General features: G+C 44.3%; 1 protein-coding gene across 1 annotated transcript in view; it reads left to right on the top strand.

Moving 5' to 3' along the window:
* Nucleotides 1-289: 289 nt before the first annotated feature.
* Nucleotides 290-19,128, top strand: part of CNKSR3 (CNKSR family member 3) — an 84,411-nt gene continuing 65,572 nt past the window's right edge. The window contains exon 1 of the mRNA XM_075924474.1: nt 290-534. Within this exon, the coding sequence (XP_075780589.1) occupies nt 483-534 (52 nt within the window). The 5' untranslated portion in view covers nt 290-482. The remainder of the gene's footprint in view (nt 535-19,128) is intronic.

Genomic DNA, 19,128 nt, shown 5'->3' with positions numbered 1-19,128 from the left:
AAGTTGGCCGCGCCGAAAAGCCTGGTGCCGAGGCAGAAGGCGGGCGCGGCGTGCGTGGGCCGGGAGCGCTGGGCTGAGCCAGCCGGGCCTTTCTTGCCTCTCAGGAGTTTCGCTTCAGCCCCCGCTTGGGCTGGACCAGCTGCCAGCGCCACCTGGGCTGCTCCGCCTGCCGCTCCCCACCCTCCGCCACGGGGCGCAGCCCGGAGAGGGGCCGAGCCGCGCAACAGGGGGCGGCTGAGGCCGCGGCAGCGCGGCTTGGGGCGAGCTGCCGAGAGGGGGAAGCACGTGGAGGAGGAGCCAGGCGGAGGCGGGGCGGGCCCGGCGTGGGGGCAGCCCGGCCGGCGGGCGGGAGCGGGGAATCTGTGGCTGGCGCACAGGGAGCGGGACAAGTGGCTGGGGCGAGCGTGCCCCGCTGGCGCAGGCTCCCCGGCAGGGACCTTTGTGGCGCGGCTCTGCCCGGCCGGAGAGCGCCCAGCAGCAGCATGGAGCCCGTCACCAAATGGAGCCCAAAGCAAGTCGTGGACTGGACCAAAGGTAAGAGAGACGCTGAGGCCGGCTCGGCTACACCTGGGCTCGTCCCGCTCCTGGTCAGAGGAGCCCCGGGGCTCGCAGCTCGGGCTCCTAGGCGCGCAGCGCTCTTGGCACAAACTTTCTGTAAAAGGGAGCAGCTGCCTGGAGGTGATTTACTGTCCCCCTCCCCGGGCTGGCGGGGAGCTGCGGAATAAGCGCTCCCTGGGCTGCTCGGCCGCCTGGTGCCCTGCCTGCGCCTTCCCCAGCGCTGGGACTGTCCCGGCTGGTTGCCAGCGAGCGCGCAGCCCCGCCACCTCCGGACATGTTGGTTGGCGGCTTGGGAGAGCCTCAGCTGTGGAATTGTTAGTTTTCGCCGCCTCCTGCTTTTGTATCTTCAAGTGCCGGGTGCTGCGCTGAGTTGCGTTGCGCTGCTCTGTCCAACGCTCCCGTTTCGGGGTGGCTGGCTGTCCGGGGCATGCCGCCGCTCTCGGGTGTCTGAGCTGTTGTCCGGGTAAAGAGACCCCGAACTTCTCCTGGGCTCACACTAGAACCGGAGGGCGACCGATCTCCTGACTTAAACAGGAGCAGTTCTGCTTTGACCCACGCAGCTCCCCAAGGGAGGAGAAGAGCTGAGAAAATGACAAACTTTGCAGCTTGCAGAAGGAAATGTTTGATGTTGACTCTAAGTCAGTCAGGCTTCTGGGCTGGAAAAATTCTTTTCAAGAAAGCGCGTGTAAGCTTGGCGCTGGTTCTTTGGGATTTTCAGAATCCTGCTGGAAAACTGGCAGATTGCTGGGAGAGTTCCCATTCACTTACATGACTTTAGTCTTTTGGCTCCAGAGTTCAGAAACCAGCAAATTACAGTATTATTTTTGGGAGGAGTACATATTTGATCAGAGTAACTGTGCTTTGAGTGAGCAGCATGGCACTTGATGTATGTGTGTACTTTCTTTCTTCTGTAATTGGATTCTGTCCAGTACTTAATCCCTGTATCCCTTCACGTGTGGTCATATTGTCCAGTCCACTTACATAGTCAATAACACAGCTTTGTTCAAAGACTTTTACAACTGTTATATAACGCATTCTGCAAAGTTCTATGCAAAGCCACTTGCTTACAAAAAAGGGTAGGAGTATGTATAATTTTGATGGAAAACTGCAACCAGCTCTAGTAAACGGAAGTGAGTTTGTGCCCAAGAAAGCGCGCTCTCTCTCTAATCTCTAGTGTGTGTGTATATATCTCTCTATATATCTTTTGTGAGTCTCTAAGGTGCTACAGGACTATTCTTGGGTTGTTTTTTTAAAGTTACAGACTAATACGGCTACCCCTCTGAGACTTTTTAGGGAGTTAGTGTTAGTGCTGCAATTGGAACTGTGAGCTCTAGAATGATTCTGTGATTATAATGCCCATCTCTCTCAAAGCTGGGCTCCAAAGCTTCCCACCTGTTTTGAAGCTTACTCAGTGTGTTGACATAGTGGTGGGAAGCCTTCAGTATACTTGATGCCTCTGAAAAGAGTTTTCAGAGCATCTTCAAAGCTAAACAAATGGGCAGTGTTTTTCTAAAGGATGTGTAGGCAGGCAGCTGGAGAGGTCAGGTCTGTCCAGTTGCAATATCTGTTTGCAGCTTCAGGATGCCATATAACTTTGTGATCACTCTGCATTTTGTGTGTGATTGTCTCTAACTGCCTGGCAAGGCTAAGGTAGCTTTAAAATGTTAATGCCTATTTTTTTCATAGCCAAGCCCCAGTAGCACTAATTTGACTTACTTTATGATCCACTTCTTAAAGACAGAGTTTAGATCTTGTCACACCATAAAGTATTTTAAGAACTGTTCTTGTACATTGCAATATGTTACACAGAGAGAAAAATGATTAAGAATTGGGTGAGAGTCTCTTCCTTCAACCTATCATTTGCATCTCTCTTGAGAGTATAGTTACACCATATTGATTAAAATGTTTTATTGGAATCAAGCTGAGTTGAATCTATGATTACTGTCCTTGTGAAGAGAGAGTTTCCTATTGACCAGAAGAAGCACTCACTTAAGCATCTTAATGCTGATTGAGCTGCATAGCTGTGGTAATTTCCTGGCAACGGTTGTACTAAGGTGGCAGGTTTGAAAGCCATGCTAATGTTTTGATACAGGATGACAGTGTTTGTGAGTGAACTCAGTGTTATCCTATAATGACAGGGCATACAAGTAACCTCTATGAAAGAGAATGCTGAAGAAATGTGATGTATGCATAACTTCTCAACACAAATAATTTCCATAGAAAGATTTGTTTCTTTCAGTGTTGAAAGACCTTCATTGTTTTAATGAAATATGTCTTGCTTTGTCACATGGAATATTTACCTAATGCATTCTTTCCTCTTCATTAGTCTGTCTCTTCTGTATTTTATCTTGACATTGAAAGTTTATTGCCTTATCTGATAAAGGGATAAATCTGCTAATCATTTGAAAAGGATTTTTGGCATGCCTTAAGTTAACTTAGTTTGTTTTTTTGCATAATGTATTTTAACTTGTCTATTCCTTTTAACAAGTCATTCTTTATTTGGGCTCTCACTTAATTAGCATTACACAGAATAATCAGGACTGGCTGCAGTTTAATCATCTGATTGACATTAAGACACGTGCTTTGAAATGAAGAAGCTCATATGAGTGAATAAATTAAAGGCTGTGTCATTGATTTTCAATTTTACAGTGTGAATTTGACCTCTTACCCTCACATCAGAACTCTCCCTCTGGTACAACTTCATGCATGACAATTTTGTAATGAGGAAGCAGGCAAAGAAAAAGTGTTTGTGGGTACACGTTAACTTCTGTCATTGCATCTAACTGTCAGAATTGGCACTTAAAAGTCTGCAAATAACAGTTGTGTTGGCACAATGTTCCATGTTTAATATTTAATCCAAAATAAGTCTGCCTTTCAGCCCAGCACTGTTAGATTTTATTTCTGACCACAGATCAATATTTTAAGTTTTATTCTGTGGCTTCTTACAACTCATGAAGGCTGGTTTTCTAGGACTGTTTTCTCATTACAGAATGCACACAAAGGGGAAAAAAGCAACATATAACTAGGTTTGGAAGGATTAGATTTTTACCAGTAAATGTCTTTTATGTCAACTTTGTTGTACACTCAAACGAATGAAAAATATTTCTATCAATGTATACTTAGGCTAGGCAAGAAAAATTATGTTTGAGAACTTATTAACATTTAATTTAGGCATACTTTCCATATTTTGCGGTGTGGTGTTGACAGTTTGTGTGTTAAAGGTTGTAAAGATTAAACGTTTTGAATTACAGTGTCTGCTTTCATTAAATAATTCTCACTTGCAAAAACTTTGGCAATTGTGGGAAATCAAAATTGATAAAAACAAAAAATGATTACAAATAAACACCAGCATTACCTATCTAAATGGCAGATGTTCTTTTTATAGCCTTTTTTGAGTATATATGTGCCACCAAGCAGTAGCTAAAATAATCTTCAGAATAGCGGAACAGACAGCACTGTTGGAGGAAAAACTACTTGTGTTTTGGTGCTCTATTCTACCTGTACTCAGAAGTGGGGTGGTAGAGAGATGAATCCTGACAAAATGGTATAAACAGATGCCATGAGAGATGGCAGTTCTCAGTGTGTTTCAGGTTTGCAGATACTGATGCATCCCCGTTAGGCAAGGATTAATATACTTTAGAGTGTGTTGGGAATAAATAACCATTTGGATGCTCGGCAGAAAACTGTAAAAGACTGTATCAAAAAGCGTCTGCTTATTTTAGAACAGAACTTATGGAGCTCCTTTCTCCTTTGAAAAGAAATCCAACAAAAGAACCAAATTAAACTTTTATTAGAAGTATCAATAGAGGCACTTAGTTTTTTGAGCCAATATGATTTTTGTGTGAGTTGGGGGCATGGGGCGAAAGGAGGGGAGGGGAGGGAGAAGAGCACAGTGTCAGGGAGTGTGGCTAGGGTATGTTTTCTTCCTTTTGTACTTGGATTTATTGACAGGCTGACTTGTTGTCCTAAGAGATGACATAAAAGCTTATATTACAGGATTTAAATTGAATTTGATTATGGGCTTCAGGCACACAAAGTTTTATAAAAACGTGTGTGTGGACTTATTGTTGGCCATCAATGTCTAATGACTGATATAGACCAGTTACTTTGTGACTTGCTGCCTCTTGTTGATTAAAACTAATACTGCATGATTCTTCTGAACAAGTGTATTAATATAATTTTTTGTGATTAAAGTGTGCTTAATTGACAGTACTGGACACTGCATACAATAAGAGCAGAACCCTATTAGCTATTTAAACTTGTTTGACAATAACATTGATAAAGGTCTTTGTTGTGGCTTCGTTGTTCAGTGTGAACATAATTTTTCTCTTTGCTGTCCTCAAGACTTCCCTCTGACAAGTCTATAGTGCTGTTCATGAATATTTGTAATGATATCTGCGAACCATGTTAATTTTGTTTTTTCTGATTGTATTGCTTACAGTGTTAGAAAACAGTTTGGGCCAAGCTTACTGGCCCTAGTGAGGACAGTGCTTCGGACTGCTCTTTGCTTACAGGAAAAAAATTCCAAAGTGACTGGCAAGCTTTTCTGCACTGACCCACAAGCTTACTGTGATCCAATTCTGGGGTTCGCCTTTAGCAGTGAGAGGATCTTTCATTATCTAGGTCAGTAGATCCTTTGCATCACTGTGGAGATTGCTAAGCAGGGTCATGCCAGTTGTGGTGTGGCCAGCTGTTCACTGAAAACTGATTCACTGTAAGGATGTTAAGAGGTGAGTAATTGGGTAATCGATATAAATTGTATTGACTACACGATTAGTTGATCAGGGAAGGAGCTCAGAAGAAGTAAGCCTGCTGCAGCTCTGCAGCTTAAATGTAGTAAGAGCTGGGCACACAGGCAGCCTAGTTCCTACCTCATTTAAACTGCAGAGCCACAGGTCGGGTAGCCCTGGACCCAGCACCAGCCCAGACTGCGCTAGGCTTACTCAGTCCTGGCTCGTGCTAGGGCCAGCAACTCCTGGAGCCCCCGCGGACAGAGGCTGCTGCTGGGCAGCCTCCTTTGGCCCTCCTGCTCTGCTGCATTTGATAGAGGCAGCAATGCGGGGGTGGGGGAAGAGGCATCGCACAGATGGTGTAGGGGGAATCTGGCTTTTAAGCCAGCTCCTGCTTCCCCTCTCCTCCTCCCGCCTTGCTGACTCTGAAAGAGAGGCAGCAAGGAGGAGACTGTGAGTAGTCAACTCCACTACTCTTTTACATCCCTAATGCATTGTACTGAGGTCAACGACCTATCTTACCTCCAGTAACTGACCAGCCATTAGATAAAGAGAGCATTCTAGTTCTACTGAAGTTGATAAGAGTTTAATCTATGGATGTGTAAAAGCTCTAAAAACAGTTAGTGTGACACCACTAAAAAATCCTGGTGGTTCCATGGTTAGCGTTTTGGGGGCTGTACAGCTGGGTGGGACTAGGGAGGGGAAAAAAGGGTGGAGGCATTCTCTGCGGCTCCATGGGAGCTGGCTGCCCTGTGCTACAGGCTCTGTAGTATAAGTATTATATTGCAGAGCCCGCAGTGCAAATGGCTCCCCAGAAATGGGGCTGGCAGCTGGGAGCCAGTGTGTGACTACAAGACAGAGATTAATTGGTAACAGAAGCAGATAAGCTGATACTTATTGGATAATTGGTTAAATTCTTACATCTCTACTTTAACCATTGACTTGACTGTTGAATCAACTCATGCTCTGATAATTTTTATGGGGGTAGCCACTCCAAGAATTTGACAAGTAGTCATGGAGCGCACTTTTCCATTATATTAATGGAGAAGTTGCAGGGTCTGGGATGGAGGTTGGGTGCAGAAGGAGACTTGGGGTAAGGGATTGGGATGCATTGTCTGGGAGGAGGCATGGGTTAAGGATTTTGACCTGGAGGAGGAATGCAGGAGGAGTTACAGAGTCTGAAAGGGGGTTGTGACCTGGGTCAGAGGTACAGGAGGTGGTGGGGAAGAGCCATGTGCTTCTTCAAGTGCTGTGAGCCCCATGGTGGAAAGTACTCTGTGGGTTGCCAGTGCTGCAGATATGGCCCAGGTAGCTCCTATTGGTTGGTTTCTGGCTAATGAGAGCTGCAAGATAGTGCTGAGGGGTGGGGGCAGTGCACAAAGCTCCTCCCCCCCCCGACTTAAAGTGCGCAAGAGCATGTGGCCCTAGCAGTTCTGAGTAGTGTGCAGGGGTAGGGCAAGTAAGGAGCCTGTCTGAAGTGCCTGCTGGGCTGGGGGCTAGATTTTGCTTGCCCCTAACATGATTCCTTTTGATAAACACATCTCTTGCCCAAATGTGGTGTTGCTTTTATGCTTAGGGTAGTTGGCCTATGAAAGAATCCTAGAATGCTTCAATTGCAGCGCTAACAATTGTGGGCAGTGACTCTAAGGGTCTGACCTAGAGCCCTCAGATGAATGAGTGTAGTACCACGGTGGAAGCACTCAGATATAGCTTTGCAGTGTGGGTGCCATCCCCTAAGCTAGGTCAACCTGTGTACTGATGATTGAGGTAACTAACTGCAGTGAAGGCATATCCTTGAGCTCTACCAATCTATTCCATCTAGTTACAAGGGGAGTTCACTGGCATAATCATACCACTAGCGCTTCAGAGGAGTAGTCGTGTTAGTCTGTAACTGGAAAAACATAAACGCAGATAGTCTAGCAGCACCTTAGAGACCAACAAAACATGTACATGGTACCATGAGCTTTCATGGACACAGTCTGCTTCTTCAGATGAAAAATTCTTCACTATAGTTACACTAGTATGGCTGCTTTTGTAGACACTTCTTCTGGAAAAAGACTGTCCATATGGGGAGTTATGCTGGTACAACTATAGCTGGTATGATTTATGCTAGTTAATTTCCCTACGTAGACAAGTCCTGAGACCTCAGATCCAACCTTAACCATTTAGTGTTTATTTTTGAGAAAAAAATGTTGATATGAGATAATGGTGTGATTCTCTTGTGTGTAAGAAGCATAACTGCCATTACTACTACTTAGAACAGAAAGCAATATTATTTCTATTGCTTCTTTTGTTTTCTATAGCGATGTTCTTCTCTAGCTGTGGACATGTCTATATTAATTGTGACTTCAAACCAAACTCTGCATACAGCAAAGATAGTGACACGTTAAACTGGAATATAGACACTTACATTGTGTATCTTTGTTTATATTACAGAATGAATTCTATATTTTTACAATTCTAGATTTGGGTAGCCTTGAACCAAGTTGACATTTCATTCTTTTATTTCAATGTCAAGTTTAGTTGCTCAATGTGTGTGTACTGTACTCTTGGGTGTCACTGGCTTCTGCCCTCTGGTATCTCATGACTATTGTGGTTTTTATTCTTGGTACCTGTAAATACAGTTGTACTAAATTTGTGTTAATGCATTTCTCTTCTTTCTCTGTTTTCTTACTAGTTAGCAGCAATTCATCATGAGAGGCTCTTGACTATTTAAAGCTCTTTGTATTTTAAGTTGCTTAACTTATGCAAGTTGGAAGAGGTCAACAGTACCACAATTGTTTGTGCTATTAAGTTGCAAACCATAGCCTGGACAAGTATGAATGGCACATGGGCACTAGACTTCTCTGAGCCCTCACTTTTTGTAATGCTTTCATTAGAAAACTGAATAGTGTCATGAGGTGCCACATAATTTTATGCACAACATTGTGGGGATTATTGATTCTTAGTTGCAAGTACTTGCATCTCCATTCTTCTGACTTCAAAATAACTACTGTAATTGAACTGCAGAAGAAAAGAATTTTTGTTTTTTATGTTCAGAAGTAATTGTAAAGAGGTTTTGCATAACTGACTAGGAAATGGATTTGAATGGATACTTTTAAGTTCTATTGAAATTATCAATAGAACCAGCCAATACGTTCCCCTGGTGAAGGCTGAAAATATTTAACAGATCACTTATCTGGTTTGGAACTGACAATTGTTTTCTTTAAAGTTGCACAATCAGTTTCTACTTCTATGGTTTTTTAATTTTTTTTTCATTTATCTGCACCAAGATCAGTGAATGTGTACCCAAAACAAAATCAAACCAAACAAAGCTTAAAGAGGAGGAACTAGCATTTGCATTGTTATATTTAAATTGTATTTTCAGATTTTGCAGTGTTTGGAATTTCTTCAAACTGTTGAGAGTCCATGAATGAGTTTGTACAGAATCAGTTCTGTCTGTTTATTTTACTTTGACATCAAATGGCTGATCATCCTATTTTAAAACTAAGGATCAGAAGCCCACAGACAAAATACCATCAGGCAGCTGCCTGGGGCACCAACCAATGGGGGGCGCCTGGCTCCCAGATCGTGGGCTGCAGAAGCTCCCAGCGGCCACCCTGCAGTGGCTGCTGGGGGTGGGGGCCGTGTTAACCCCCAGTGCCTGCCAGCAGCACCCTTTCCCCCCATGGCCGCGGGGCCCGGCACGGGCGGCCCAGGGCTGCGCGCCAGTGGCAGTAGCTGGGCTGAGCCAGGCTGGGCACGTGTGTCCTGCCGCTGCCAGCTCCGTGCGCCCTTCCCCACATGTCGGGCGCGGGCGGGGCCGCCCATGCGCCCTCTCTCATGTGCTGGGGCGGGGCCGTGCATGCGTCCTCCCCCAATCCGGGGCGCAATTAAACTGTCTGCCCGGGGTGCCAGAATGGTTCGGTCCAGCCCTGGCCATGCCCATGATAAGTGGATGTCCGGCTAACTGTGGTTGTTGCCAGACTAGAGTGTGCTGGACTAGAGAAATTCATCCTGTATAATGTAAATACTGTTTGTGGATGGAAATATTCAGGTGTGATGAAAATATGGGTTAAATGTTTGGGGAACCAAATATGTGTGCTCAGGTTTAGCTTGTTGGAGATGACAAGTGTCTGAGAGAAATGACTGTAAATTGTCCAAAAAAGCAGAGATTAGTATGGGAACCCAAGTCTGAGCTTTTCTCTATTGAAAAGCTTTTCAGTGACAGGAAGTCTTCTGTATCTATTACTTTATCTGGGCTTGAAGAGGGGGAAGCCTTGTTCCTGTTTAAAAACTGGTGATTGTTAGTTAAAGTGAAAGGCTCTTGATTTACGTTTTTACCTAATGTTTTTTCTAGAACAGAAGAAAGCTGGTCACTTTTAGAATGTAAATCTCTTTTGGGCAGGGACCAAACTTCCTTATGCTTGTACATTGCTTGGACTACTGAAAGCCTATAGCATGTACTGGACTATGTACTGTCACTAGCTCAGCTAAAAACAAACAAACAAGTCTCCACTTTAGCTTTTTTACTATTACAGATGTCACTTTTGTGAACTGCATATGTGTGTATACATGTACACAGAGAATTCCCAGTTTTGCAGTCTTGTTTTAAAGGGTTTGTTTATTTAAATATCACAGTCCTTGGACCTGTCTGGAGTGAGCTGTGTTCTTGCAGATCAGCTGCTCTCAGGAAACAACAGACAATGATTACTATTAACCAATAATCCTAAACTTCAAGGAAATTCAGAAGAAGTGACTTGATCTCAGTTGCTGTCCCAAAATACCAGGCAGCCCATTCAGTTTTCCCTTTGTTATATTTCCCTATTGCAGTAGAACTTATATTGGTAGGGAAACATCATACATTACAAATATTAATGAATAAATACAAACAATGTCCGTGTTAATAGAGTTCATGAATCAACAGTTATATTTAATATTCAGACTGGCATTACTTGATCTGATTTATAGGCCTTTCCTGAAGGCTACCCCTCATTCATCCTCTCGTCCTGTATGTTATGCTTTCTTGGCCTGTGGACAAACAGGAGAATATGGGTAGAGCCCTGCAAAACCATGGATATCCACTTCATATCCACAGATGTGGATATCTGCAGCTCATTTTTGCAGATGCAGCTACATTACACATTTTGTATCTAGAATCTGCGAATTTGCAGATATCTGCATCTGTGGAGTGCATGCGGCTATCCGCAAATCATTTTTGCAGATGCAGATAGCGCTGGGCACTAAGCATGGGTTGCAGATCAGCTTGCTTATTACTGTGGATGTTCTTCTTGCTGTCTCCCTCTGACTCTTCTCCCCCTGCTGATCCCACGCACATGAAGCAGTACAGTGGCAAGGGAGGTGACTTAGGCATGGGAAATGAGAGGCTGTTATGGGGATTGGGGCTAAAATGGATTGCCTTGAAGCAGCCTATTATCCATCTATTGTACTCACATAGCCTCATTTGTCATAGCTTCTGAGTGCCTCATTTTCTCTCTTTTTTTTTTTTTTTTTTTTTTTTTAAATAAACTGTTTAGGAAGAATTGACTGAGTCACAAATCCTTGCCATATGAATATTAGAAACAACAGTGAGCTTTTAGATTCATTATGTAGTAACATCATCAGATATATCCCTGGAACAGGGTGTTACCCTGTTGCAGACAATACCTATGAAGTCATTTTTAAGTTATGTTTTTTTTTTAATCATGAGCAGAGATTGTGAAGAGTATGCAGGAGCATTGCCTACTACCCCAAGGGATAGATTTCTCCCTTCTATTTGGCTCTTCTCAGCTGGGACTTTCTGGGACTTTTCAGCTTAAAAAAGAGGAGACTGAGGGGGGATATGATAGAAGTCATGACAGGCATGGAGAGAGTGAATAAGGAAAATTGATTTACTTGTTCCCATAACATAAGACTAGAGATCACCAAATGAAATTAATAGGTAGCAGGTTTACAACAAACAAAAGGAAGTTTTTCTTCACACAGCACATAGTCAACCTGTGGAACTCCTTGCCAGAAGATGTTGTGAAGACCAGGACTGTAACGGTACAAAAAAGAGCTAGATAAATTCATGGAGGTTAGGTCTATCAATGGCTATTAGCCAGGATGGGTAGGAATGGTGTCCCTAGCCTCTGTTTGTCAGAGGCTGGAAATGGATGACAGTAGAGGGATCATGGAATGATTACCTGTTTGGTTCATTCCCTCTGGGGCATTTGGCATTGGCCATTGCTGGAAGACAGGCTACTTACTGGGCTAGATGGACCTTTGGTCTGACCCAGTATGGTTGTTCTTATGTTTCTCCCTGTGGAGGAACATTATGGAGGGATGAGTGGTGATACCAGATGCTCTGTATGTCCAAGTCAGTTTTCTACCCCTGTGCTGTTAAGGGGAGGGTAGGATAGCACCTTAAAGACTTGCCCCAGAAACACTGGGCTCTGGGCATTCTAATCAGCACGGCTGTGTCTAGACTGCATCCCTTTTCCGTAAAATGCATAAATATGGCTTTTTTTTAAGAGGAATAAGGGATCTTTCGGAAAAGGGTTTATTTTCCAAAAGATCCGCGTCTAGACTAGCGCTTTTTTCCGGCAAAGCTCTGAGCCGGAAAAAAGAGGCAGCCATATTTATGCAAATGAAGCGGGAGGGGGGATTTAAATCCCCGCTTCATTTGCAATTGCGATGTCTAATTTTCATCCCTTTTACGGAAAAGGGATGCAGTCTTGACACAGCCCACCAGTAATATTGGAAGAAGGGTGGACACAGTTCTGAGCTGCTTCCCAAATGTCTGTGCAATGTACAACATTAACTTTATCAAGCACAGGATGGTGACTAGAGAAGGTTAAATGTGAATGGAATGTGCTTAGGCAGATGAGAAAAGAGGACAGGCTTTTGCAATGATTTTATTTGTAAATTGCATGTTCATGTATCTCTCAAATCAGGGAAACATTATTCATAGTTTCATGAAAGTGCTCAGTTCTGTTCAATAATTTGTTTTTTGCTTACGTTGATTAAGAGGTAGCTGGTAAACATGGCAAATCAGGTAAAAAAAAAAAAGGGTGATTAATTAACATGAACTGTAATTGTGATTTCAAGTACATTGTAATTTAAGTGCCTCTAGCAATCACTAAATCCAGAAGTTAGGTCTATACCTATTATTAATAGCCTGAAGACCCTTGCCCTCCCAAATATGGAAGTGAAATTATGCCAATGATTTTTATGAAGTTGAGTGAAATCTCTGATACATATTCAACATACAGTTCAAAATGGGACATGTGTTGGTTTTTTGGCAGGCAAATGTACTTTGAGCATTGAATAAAAGGCAACCAAATATCAAAGCATTTTATTTGTTTTTTTTCTGGGCATGTAATTGGTGAGTTCACTTTTTCCATAACCACCTCCCATACTTTTTGAACAATTCACCTGCATTCACATGATTTTTTTAATGTAGTTATCCTCATAACATGCTTGTAAAGTAGGACAATGCTATTATTCCCATTTTACAGATGGAGTACTGAGGCTCAGAGAAAGATTAAGACCAATGCAGCTGTACCCATGTGGCTGCTTCATGCTGACAGGAGAGAGCTACCCCATCAACATAATCTATCCCCAATGAGAGTATCTCCCGCTAACAAAGCACTATCCACACTGGCGGGTCTGTCAGTGTAAATTACTGGCTCAGGAGTGTGTTTTCACTCCACTAAGTGACACAAGTTGCCTAGACAAAAGTCCTCATGTAGATGTAGCTTAACTCTGTGGAACTGAGTGAGTCTCCTGAGTCCCAGGTGAGCACTCTTAACTGCTGGGCCGTGCATCCCTCCTACCCAGAACTTGAACCCCTTCAAATCTCCTGATTAACTGAGGCTTCCTATATACTTTGCACTGTGCATCTCTTAAGAGGGTTACAAGGCTGCCAGTGTTTGATCCCTAACAAAGGGGAGAGGCCCTGCATTGGAAATCTGGTATCTGAACCATTGCTCTGGCACTAAATTCACACTTTATTTTTAAAAACTGATGCTTATAGTTATAGGCAAGCTATTTGTACACACATGTAAATGAGCTAACTTGCATTAGACGTTGCATACAGTGCTGGAAAAAACTTGGACACTGGATTAGTGATTTGACAATGGCCAAAACTACACTTGTGTGGCTCATTTAGCTGTGTGCTGAATCCGGCTGTGGAGTAATGTGTACTATCCCACTGCACCAAACAACAGGGCATGTGTCAGTGTCATCTCTCTCTATTAAAGTTTTTCCTGTGGGATGACAGAGTGATGTCATCACGTCGCTCTCTTTCCCGCCTGCCTTCTCCCTTTCCCCTCACAGCTTGAGCCCGACCTCGCTGCTTCCCCTCGCCACTTGGAATTGCTATTTTAAACCAAGTCCCTACTCCCCTTCCGCCATGCCACCCCCACAGGGCTTTGAGTGCCAAGAAACATGGCACAGTAGCCAACAAACCCCACATTGCAGCCGTGACAGACCGGGGGGGGGGGGGGGGAGGAGAGGGGAGGGTATGGTACATGGGAGAGCAGCCCAAGGACAGGATCTAAGAGTGGGTCTTTCAGACAGGCTTCTGAGACAGCAGCAAACTCTTGGGGAGCTGGAGCACAGTGCTTGACTGCCTGGAGTCCAGCTGTCCCTGCGGAGACTCACCCCTTTTCCCCAGTGGCTGCACTTACTGCGGTTGCCAGAGCATCCCCGAGCCTCTCGGGAGCCACCGCACCGACCTGTCTGCTCCTTCCCTTCCGCTCCTGGCGGGCAGCCGAGCGGCCCTGGGCTCTGCTGGAAGGGTTGGGGCAGTGAGCAGCGCAGGCGGGACCGCAGCGGGGAGAGGTCAGGACAGAGGCCCCCCGTGCTGCTGCTTTCTCCACTGCTGGAGTGCCCTGGAGCACTACGTGCACGTGGTACTACATGCACCTTACTGTGTGCCATGTGGGGTGGGCAGGCACCCCTGCGCCTCCCTGTCTGCTGGGGTTAGAGCTGGACCTGGTGCATGCTGCAACTGGAAGAGGAGGAGAATGGGGCGCCGGCTGGCAGGGATGGAGAAGTGGGATGGAGAAGGGACCTAGGCTGGCAGGGGGAGGAGTGGGAGAAGGGGCCTGGGCTGGTGCGGTTGCAGCCCAGCCCTCCCTAGAGGCTGATGAGCAGAACCACGGTTGCCCACGAGAAAAATCTTTCAGTGAGGTTGGTTTCCTCTTAGTGGAACATCAGAGATTGATTCTTTTTAGGCTTTGTCTACACTGACAATTAAGACAAAAATTGTATTGTTCATAGGTGCCACCCGCCTCTGACTACATTTAAAAAACAGAGGTGTAGCAGTCCTGGAGCCGGTGTAAGCTGGGACCGGCTCCAGGAGGTACCCTTGCTGTGGCTCTGCAGAGCAGAGCAGACCCCCCCCCCTTATCTACTAATTGTGTAGTTCATACAAATTGTATCCACTACACAATTAGCCAAACTTGGTAGTGTAGACAAGGCCTTAATTTGGTTTTCATCAAGAGTAGGGGGCAGATACTCCCATTAATTAGATTGCAGTACATACACCCATCCATACATCTGATTCCTGTCCCTTTTAGGGATGTTAAATTTAGATGAATTGGCTAATCGAATAGTTGATGTATTTGCATAGACGATACCATTAATGGATGAGGGCTGTTGCTACACTTCAAAGGTGAAAATGCTGTGGGGAGCACAGGGCCAGTGGGTGACTCGCGCAGTTCCCCGCTGGCCCCGTGCTTCCTATGGTGTTTCAAAGTGGCAGTGCCACTTTGAAACACCGGCCCTCCCCGCCTCTTCCTGATAGTCCGCTGGTGGGACGGGCGGGAGATCGGGGGGGGGGAACTGACTAGTCAACTAGTGTGTTAACTGTCCAATAAGCATTTGTTGTTCAATCCCTAGTCCCTTTCACACACAGAATGGGTACTTGGCTGCAATACCACTAATATTAATGACTAGGATGTTGTTCCTGTGTTCTCCTTGTCCTGTGCCACCCAGAAAACCTACCTCCATGCTAGAGAAGTGAATTTTTTCTTTCTTATAAAAGACCGATTGAACAGCTCCACAATGCACACTCCCTGCCCATCTTTGCATGAGGATGAATCATGCCCTGCAAAAACAGAAGCTTTTGTTTGTTTAGAGCAGTGTTTCTCAACCTTTTAAAAAAAAATAAAGTACCCCTTAAAAAAAAAAAAAAGTACTCCCAATGCCCTCCCCTCCCCCAGAGCCATGCACTGGACGTATGGTAACCCTACCTTTGAAATGCCTGCTCCCGCCGCCCATCCCAGCCTTGGCGGCTTGATTTCAGGGAGCAAGTGGGCTGCCAGCACCACTCGCCGCATGGGGCTGTGCGCTCCCACCCCTGCCCAGCGTCCCCCTAGCATGGTGCCCAGTGGCAACTGCCTCCCCTCGCTACTCTACTGATGCAGAAGGGTCCTTTGGACTAAAGCTTATTGTGATGCCTTTTAGCTCCTCTCCACGGCTCCCCAGGGAAGGGGCGATGGGGATGTGTTGTACTGGGGTGTGGGTAATACGTGTCTCCAGGTTCAGCCATCCTCCCCACTGGAGCACCTGGGGGAGGCTGCCGGGCAGGATACGAACTAGAAGAGGCAGCCTTGGAAGTGATTTTTTTTTTCTCTCCACCCAATCCCGTCCCCCAACTTAGACTTAAGTTGGGCAGTTCCCACCAGAGATGTTGCCGCAGCCATGCGCTTTTCCCAGCACTGGAGCGCGTGTGCAGAGCAGCTGTTAACATCTGGGCGTGTGGCTCTAAACATTCAATTTGACAGGCATGTGCTGCCACCCTCTCCCTGATCCCCTGTGCAGGGGAAAATCCCAGACTTTTCTGCTAGATTTCACTTGTGTTGACGTACCCCCCCAGATTTCTCTCGCATACACTTAAAGGGTACGTGTACCACTGGTTGAGAAACACTGGTTTAGAGGATTTATCTGGTTTCCCAGCCAGCCTGGGGACTGCAGGAGCATGGCTTGAAAATGTAGCTGCCACACTCCAGCCCAGCCCAATTGTTTTGTGGCAACAGTAGTCCAATAAGGCAGGTCTTTCAAGAGAAGGCACTCATTAGGTGACTGAAGTTTCATTAACAGCCTGGGTTTGTTAGCTGAGACATAACATTTTACTGCAATTTTAAACTTATCAGTAATAGCAGTCTCTCTCTCCTCATCTTCTAATCATCTCCCTTAAATGGATGGTATGAAACCTTTGTTTAATCCTTCTGTTTTTGATGAGAGGTAGTATTACAACTTCAGTCAGTATATTCAGAAGTTAGTTTGAAAGTTGTATGGTTGCCAGGGTTGGCTTAGAGTCTCCAAGAATTAAAAATTATGTCACATAAATAAGTCTTCAGGAATATATCAACCAAAGTTGGCAACCTCAGAAAGTTGGTTGCTGTCACGTTGTCCAAAAAAGTACTGTGCTGAATTTTGTATCTGACCAGATAATTTGGCACTGTCTGCTCAATAACATCCACATGTAAAGTATTTACTCTAACACGGCTACATTTCTATTACTATACGGAACGATATGATTTCTGTGTAGGTTCCTCCCCCACTCCTCTCCCTGTCCCAGGAATGCCAGAAGGCAAGAAGGAACAAGTTTGAACATGTCCAAAGAATGTGGGAACATTACAGGGAGACTGATACTTTTTGAGAGGATGATGCTTGGTCTGATACAGCTTATGTACTGGGGGGGAGAAGATGAGAGGGCAGTGAAAAGCAGGCATCTAAACTATAAGTGAGATTGTTACCAAAAATATTCAGGAGAAAAATGTGCTGTGCTTTCCCCAAACCCATCACCTTAACTGTGCAGTGTCAAGATGTAACTTTCAAAAGAATTGTCTTCCTCAGATTTACAAAAAACTCAAAACTTGCATCCCCAAAGCATTTACCCTCAATCCGAGGGGATGGGAGGACCATGAAAGGTGGAATTTTCAAAGGCAACTTAAGAACTCAGCAGTGCTACTAACTCATTAGTTCGCTCACCTGGTATTTTTGTTTGGAATAATTTTAAGAAACTGTGTCTGCTGATTGCTTATCTTTCCCCTCCAAATCCCCAGTACAAAATTCCTGTTGCTCAATCTCTAGATAGTAGTAGTTCAAAGTCAATTTTAAAGTGATGATAATTACAAACCACAAACGCACAACATTTAAAAATTCCTAAAAAGAAAAAGGTGGGACTTTGGAGGAAAGCAGAGATGAGACATGATGTAATATTGTTGTAGTCTGTGTGTACATATGTTCTTTCTGTATTTTCTCTCAGACTGATACTTTTGCTTGTGAGGAATGCTCAGGCCTCAACTACAATGAAGATCAATATTTGTTTAGATGTAAAAAGACTGACTTAAAATATTTGTATTTGATTGTAACTGGGTATCTTTTAATGAGATCTAATTAACTTTAGATAAAATCCTGGATTAGGTAAACTCTGTATATGATCAACATTTTGAAAATGAAACCCACAGATTAACCTTTGGAAGGCATTTTGTGTGACTCACTGGAGTGCAGTTTCCTTTAGTGCATGAATAATACTAAAAAACTTATTTCTAATTTCCCCCTTTTCCTTTCTGGCATGGATTAACCATCAACTGTAATCTGAGTGCATTGGGAGCATATGATGTCAGTCAGTCCTGGGTAAGGAAGCTCATCTCTTGTTGGGGAGGGGAAAGCAAACAAGTAGGGGTCACTGACCCAGCAATGTCAAACTCATAAAAGGCCCCTGTCCTGAGTGTGGCACAAATAATGGTCTGGTGGAGGGGAGGGGGACTGGGGTGGCAGAGAAGATGCCCTTTGACCTTAGGGGTCACTAAATTGTGAGGACCTATTTTTAGCCACATTTGAGAGATGTTTTCATACTTGCTACTGTCTTTTCTGTGATGTCCTAATCACTTTCCCAGACATCACTGGTAACTTGCCAGTGTGTGTGCATATGCACAATCTGTCTGTGAATGGTGGGATTCTGGCATATTTGGATTTGTTGAGTCTGTGTTTAATAAACACCAAAAAGTAAGTAACACTTTAAAAAGACTCTGCAACAAATTCTTTGGGGGGCCGGGGGAAGGTTGAGGCTGGGACAGCATCATCTGTGTGTTCTTACAGTGCCCTATTGTAGGATCCTATTGTAGGTATTTATATGGGTCCCCATTACTGTGGCATGTGAGCATTTCACAATCTTTAATACATTTATCCTGACAATATCCTAGTGAATTGGGGAAAGACTGTTATCCTCATTTACAGATGGGCAACTGAGTTACAGAAAAACTAAGCAACAGAAAGCTTGTGGCAGAGGAGGAAATAGAACCTAGCTACCATTCTAACCACTGGATCATCTTCCTTGTTCTTTGTATTAGGCAAATATGTAAGAAGTGACATTTTGTCCAAGCCAACCAGGTAATGTTGGACTGTAAAGAATTTAGCTTGACTGCATTTATGGCTGATGAAACATTTCTAAGGTTGGCCTATAAGAAGGCAGGAAAGCAAGTGCTGAATAGATTGAAAGGTGGCCTGCTCTACAGAGATGCTGTCAGGTGTCTTGGGCTATCAAGTTTTCTGTTAATTCTAAAGTGTATTTATCTACTTATGCTTTCTGAATGCAGTGTGTAACTGTGAGCCTGGGCTCATTGGTTAGCTATGTACATGAGTACATGTTCACATCCTTACTTTGGACCCCCTTCGAGAGTTGAAGTTTAATTCCTGCTATAGCTAAAATCATGCCTTCCCTACAGAACTGGCTATAGAAGTGAAGCTAGTTGCAACATGGTTATTTATCACTGGATGTGAGAAAATCAAATAGTTGGTAAAATACTTTGTTGTACATGTTAAAATGTAGCATTAAAATTAATCTGTTTGAGAACTCTATATT

The sequence above is a fragment of the Pelodiscus sinensis genome, chromosome 3 (genome assembly GCF_049634645.1).
Source record: "Pelodiscus sinensis isolate JC-2024 chromosome 3, ASM4963464v1, whole genome shotgun sequence".
Classification (NCBI taxonomy): Eukaryota; Metazoa; Chordata; order Testudines; family Trionychidae; genus Pelodiscus; species Pelodiscus sinensis.
This window is presented reverse-complemented; position numbering and strand designations above follow the sequence as displayed.